The sequence below is a fragment of the Silene latifolia genome, chromosome 9 (genome assembly GCF_048544455.1).
Source record: "Silene latifolia isolate original U9 population chromosome 9, ASM4854445v1, whole genome shotgun sequence".
NCBI lineage: Eukaryota > Viridiplantae > Streptophyta > Magnoliopsida > Caryophyllales > Caryophyllaceae > Silene > Silene latifolia.
Genome location: NC_133534.1, coordinates 28,428,030 through 28,432,209, shown reverse-complemented (window position 1 = coordinate 28,432,209; position 4,180 = coordinate 28,428,030). Strand labels below are relative to the sequence as shown.

Below are 4,180 nucleotides of genomic sequence, written 5' to 3'. Positions count from 1 at the left end.
CCCGAAAAGAAGGCTTGAAAATTTTAATTTGTGATCAGATATGCGTACTTCTACTACGACTACTAATGTAGTGTATCATGAAATTTTTCAATTTTTAGAATAACTTGCATATGTTAAAGTTGATTATTAGATTATATTTCTTTTATTCGAATGTAAAGTTTTTTATGTATACATTTTTTATTTACAAGAAGTAAACTACGTTATTTCCTTATAAACCAAAGTGTGTGACACATGTTTATAACAAATTTAAACATTAATTATGTACATCGTTGATTTAGACCAATTAGATAGGTACAATAGAAATGCAAAAACAAATATACATAAAAAAACATTCATTCTAGCCCAAATACATACCCGTACAATTTTGCACGGGTTTAAAACTAGTTATATTGTAAACAACTACTCTATATTGTTCTTCTCCGAGATCCACTTAACCAAGTCTTCCAAGTTATTATGGGATGAACCACCAAGTTTAGTAGCCGCCTCTGCTTTCTTCTTCCATTTCAGAGCTTTCTCCCTCATTTCTTTCCCCTTTTCACCCTCCATCACCTCTCTCACAACCTCTTCAACTCGGCCTCTTTTAACCTCACCCTCCCCAATCTCCACCCCGACTCCCCAATCATCACAAGCATAATAGCAATTTGTTTGTTGGTCTGCGAAAAATGGCCAACATATCATAGGCAACCCTTCACCCATGCTTTCCAGGGTCGAATTCCACCCACAGTGAGTCAAGAAAGCTCCGATAGCCAGGTGTTTAAGCACCTTCTCTTGTGGGCACCAACCTGAAACCAAACCCCTTTCCTTGATCTCCTCCATATACTCCTTAGACAAAAACCCGAATTCACCATTGACCAAATCATTCCGGATCACCCACAAGAAATGTTGCTTACTTTTAGCTAATCCCCAAGCAAACTCCTCGAGTTGTTCCGAGGTTAATATAGTTAGGCTTCCATAGTTTACATAAATCACAGATTTTGGACTTCTTTTATCCAACCATTCTAAGCAATTTGTGTCTTCCGTCCATAAATTTGAACCAAAGTTTAGTAAATTGGCTTGATGGCAGAGCAATGGTAAAGGGCCAATGGTAAATAGATTTGGTATCTTGGTTTTAATACCTCGTAGAACTTCGCCTTCTAGATCATCAAATGTATTCAGGATTATGTTACCAGCAATTATAGCTTGACTCGATACCTTGATGCAGTAGTTGAACATAAAATCATGTGGATCTGTTGTTCTCACAAATGAAGGGAGGTGCTTTAACTTGGCCTCATTTTTTAGGCCGGGAATCCAGCCGACTGGCGTGTCAAGGAATCCATTGGTTAAGTAGCTTTCATCTGCCAACAAAAATGTAAATTTAGTACTCGGAAGTTGCTCTTTAAGACAACCTCAAAAAACTAAGGGAAACATTTGTCTGAAATTATTTCATACAAAATTTATTGTGTCATGCGAAAAAATACATATATGACTATCTAGAACCATTTGTTGATGAAAAGCTTAAAAGATAGAACTTTTCAGATACCTTTTAATGGAGAAAGGCCTCTTTTAACAAGTTCGTCAAAATGCAAAAATCCTAGGAAAGCACAAGCACTTGTAGTGTAGAAAAGCAAAACTGGGATGCCCAACTCTTTACTGAGCTCATATGTAATGTTCATGTGAGCGTCTACAATCATACAAGTTATAGGAGGCACATCAGAAGAAGCACGAAGCTTCAACAAGAGCGACCTAAGTGCCTTCTTTGATTCTAAGCTGAACATTGCAGTAACCAATTCAGGGAGGTCGTTTACGCCACGCTTGTTGTCTGGGGGCAGGCCATCGGGAATAGTATCAAAACAAAAATTGTCTAGGTTGTGAAGAGAGGGAGAATCTGAGGCCGAGGAATTGACTAGTCTGCTATAGTTGACCTCGGTGTGCACAAAGGTAATGTAAAAACCTCTATAATGGAGTAGTTTTGCTAGTTTAAACATTGGGTTTATGTGGCCTTGGATCGGAGCAGGAATACAAACAACATGATGCTTTGATTCCATCACTAACCACTACTTTAGGAAAATGAGACAATGCCACTTAATATTATTACTCTAATGTTGTTTCAAATGTAATTTAAAATCCCTTGTGGAATCGAATAACAATCTTATAAGAGGGTGGTACTAAATTTGGTTCACTCGTGCGACTACCAATAGGAGTTTGTGATAAGAAAATTAAAGTTTGGCCTAGAGAGTGGTCCTGTTCTTGACTAGCTAACTAGCTTACGATGAGTGGTTCGTCTACAGCCACAAAAAAAGAGCAGCCTAAATCTAGTACGTACTTAGTTTTGTCCCGATAATTTTTTTGAAGCAGACCAAATGCATAGAAACAAAGAGCACCAAGCAAGTTTATAGTAAACTTCTCCTCCTAGTAAAATATCTATCATGCAAAAGTTTCCAGGGAAATGAACCATTCATCTACCTATGTGGTCCAGCAAGGCAAAATCATAACACAGTAAGTAGCAGTTTCAACCACGCGACAACAATAATACCCATTGCCTGGAAGACTGCCTTACGGCGAGGTAGAGCAGAGTCGGGGATGTCCACATTCTTACACTTATGTAGAAAACACAATAAGATTGTTTAGGAACGGCCCATGATAATAAGAAATGTGTCAAGACTCAAGAGTGTATAATCACTCAAAATCATATCAACAAATCCGGACAAACATGCCAGATGCCCAGATATACTACAGATGCTCCGATATTAATCTCACCTTCAGCTAATGTATATCTTGCTAACATATACTACTTCCTCCGTCCCAATCATATGTTTACCTTTGATTATAATAATAAAATACCCCTTACAAAAGATTAAAAAAAAGGCAAGTAAATGATTGAGACGGATGAAGTATAGTAGACCATGTGTACGGACAATTCATAATTACAGTATGTTCTTCAAATTTAATCATATGTTTTGGCAGAAGTAATAACAACAATTACAGGTTGTTTTAAATCATATCAATTCCAAACAAAAACCTAGTTCAATTTAAATCACCAATAGTTGATTGAACAGCCAAAATAATTGAAAAGATTGAAACTTTGGCTAAATTAAACAATATTACAGATAATCCAAATACTTTCTAAAAAAATCATAAGTTGGCTAAAATCAATTCATATCACGAGAGTATCATACTTAGGGACAAAAGGGTAGTGCAGAATTCCAATTTTTCAGGAAGCATTAGCTAAGAGTGCCATAATCACACCGTTGTCGAAGGTGGATATCCCGGTTTAAACCAAAAATATAAAAGAAAGGGAATGAAAGTGAATTAATAATCTAAGATCTAAGATTACATGAAACTACCCTCAATTAGGAAAAAAACAATTTGAGCAAATGATTAATTACCTGTGTTGGGACTTATGAGTTATGACATTTTAGCATCTGAGAACATTTTCATGGCTTACTCTGAACAATCATCGTATTCGCCATGTCCCTGCCATAGGTAGTAAATTCATATACATCTGACATCTCATCAACGCTGGAGACGGGGTCGATAAATTTGAGCACGCTTATCGGGATAAGGGCATGTTATTAGGGCGGGGAGGTAGTGGATGTAGGCTCCCCACACCCGTACCAACCAAAACATACTCATACTCGTATTCGTATTCGTATTTGTATTCGTATTCGCCTCACCATCTACAACAGGTAAAAGTTTTTATATTCGTACCCGCCCTATTGGGTGGAAATTTAGACTCGTATCAACTCTATTAGGTGAAAATCTAGACTCGTATCCGACCTACTTACTCACCAACCAACTGCGTCATAATTTTTATTGATACTTTTTTCGGTAAAATGTAGTTTTATCACTACGAATTTCGAAATTTTTTATTTTATATTCTAATTTAGGATTTTTCAATAGAAAACATTGATGCGGGAGCATTAGGGTACAATAAAAATGAAGTCGAAATGTGTCCCAAATATTTTGAAGGATTCTGTGACACCCATATACTCCAAGTGCCCAACCAGGACCACTAAAGGTATGAGGTCGTCACCATCTCGGTTACCCGAGACAATGATAATCAAATGACAATAAAGAAACATACTTAAATAGTAATAAAGTTTAAAGTGAGTACATGTCCAACTCCAAAACTGGTAAAAGTAAATACAAATGTCCTCAAATCAAAATATTAAACAGCTAGTCCAAAAACAGCGGAAGACTC

At 36.7% G+C, this 4,180-nt stretch overlaps 1 protein-coding gene across 2 annotated transcripts; it reads right to left on the bottom strand.

The window, feature by feature from the left end:
- Window positions 1-223: 223 nt before the first annotated feature.
- LOC141599476 (7-deoxyloganetin glucosyltransferase-like) lies at window positions 224-3,728 on the bottom strand. Of its 2 annotated transcripts, none has more exons than XM_074419497.1 (2): window positions 1,520-3,337; window positions 224-1,334 (listed from the first exon to the last, which is right to left on the bottom strand). In XM_074419497.1, exons 1-2 carry the CDS (start codon window positions 2,022-2,024, stop codon window positions 400-402), a joined length of 1,440 nt encoding a protein of 479 aa, XP_074275598.1. In that variant the 5' UTR covers window positions 2,025-3,337; the 3' UTR covers window positions 224-399. The 2 variants fall into 2 exon arrangements, 1 of the variants encoding a protein (XP_074275598.1); XR_012523838.1 differs by lacking the exon at window positions 1,520-3,337 and adding an exon at window positions 3,366-3,728 and having other exon boundaries at window positions 1,203-1,334.
- Between the last annotated feature and the right edge of the window lie 452 nt (window positions 3,729-4,180).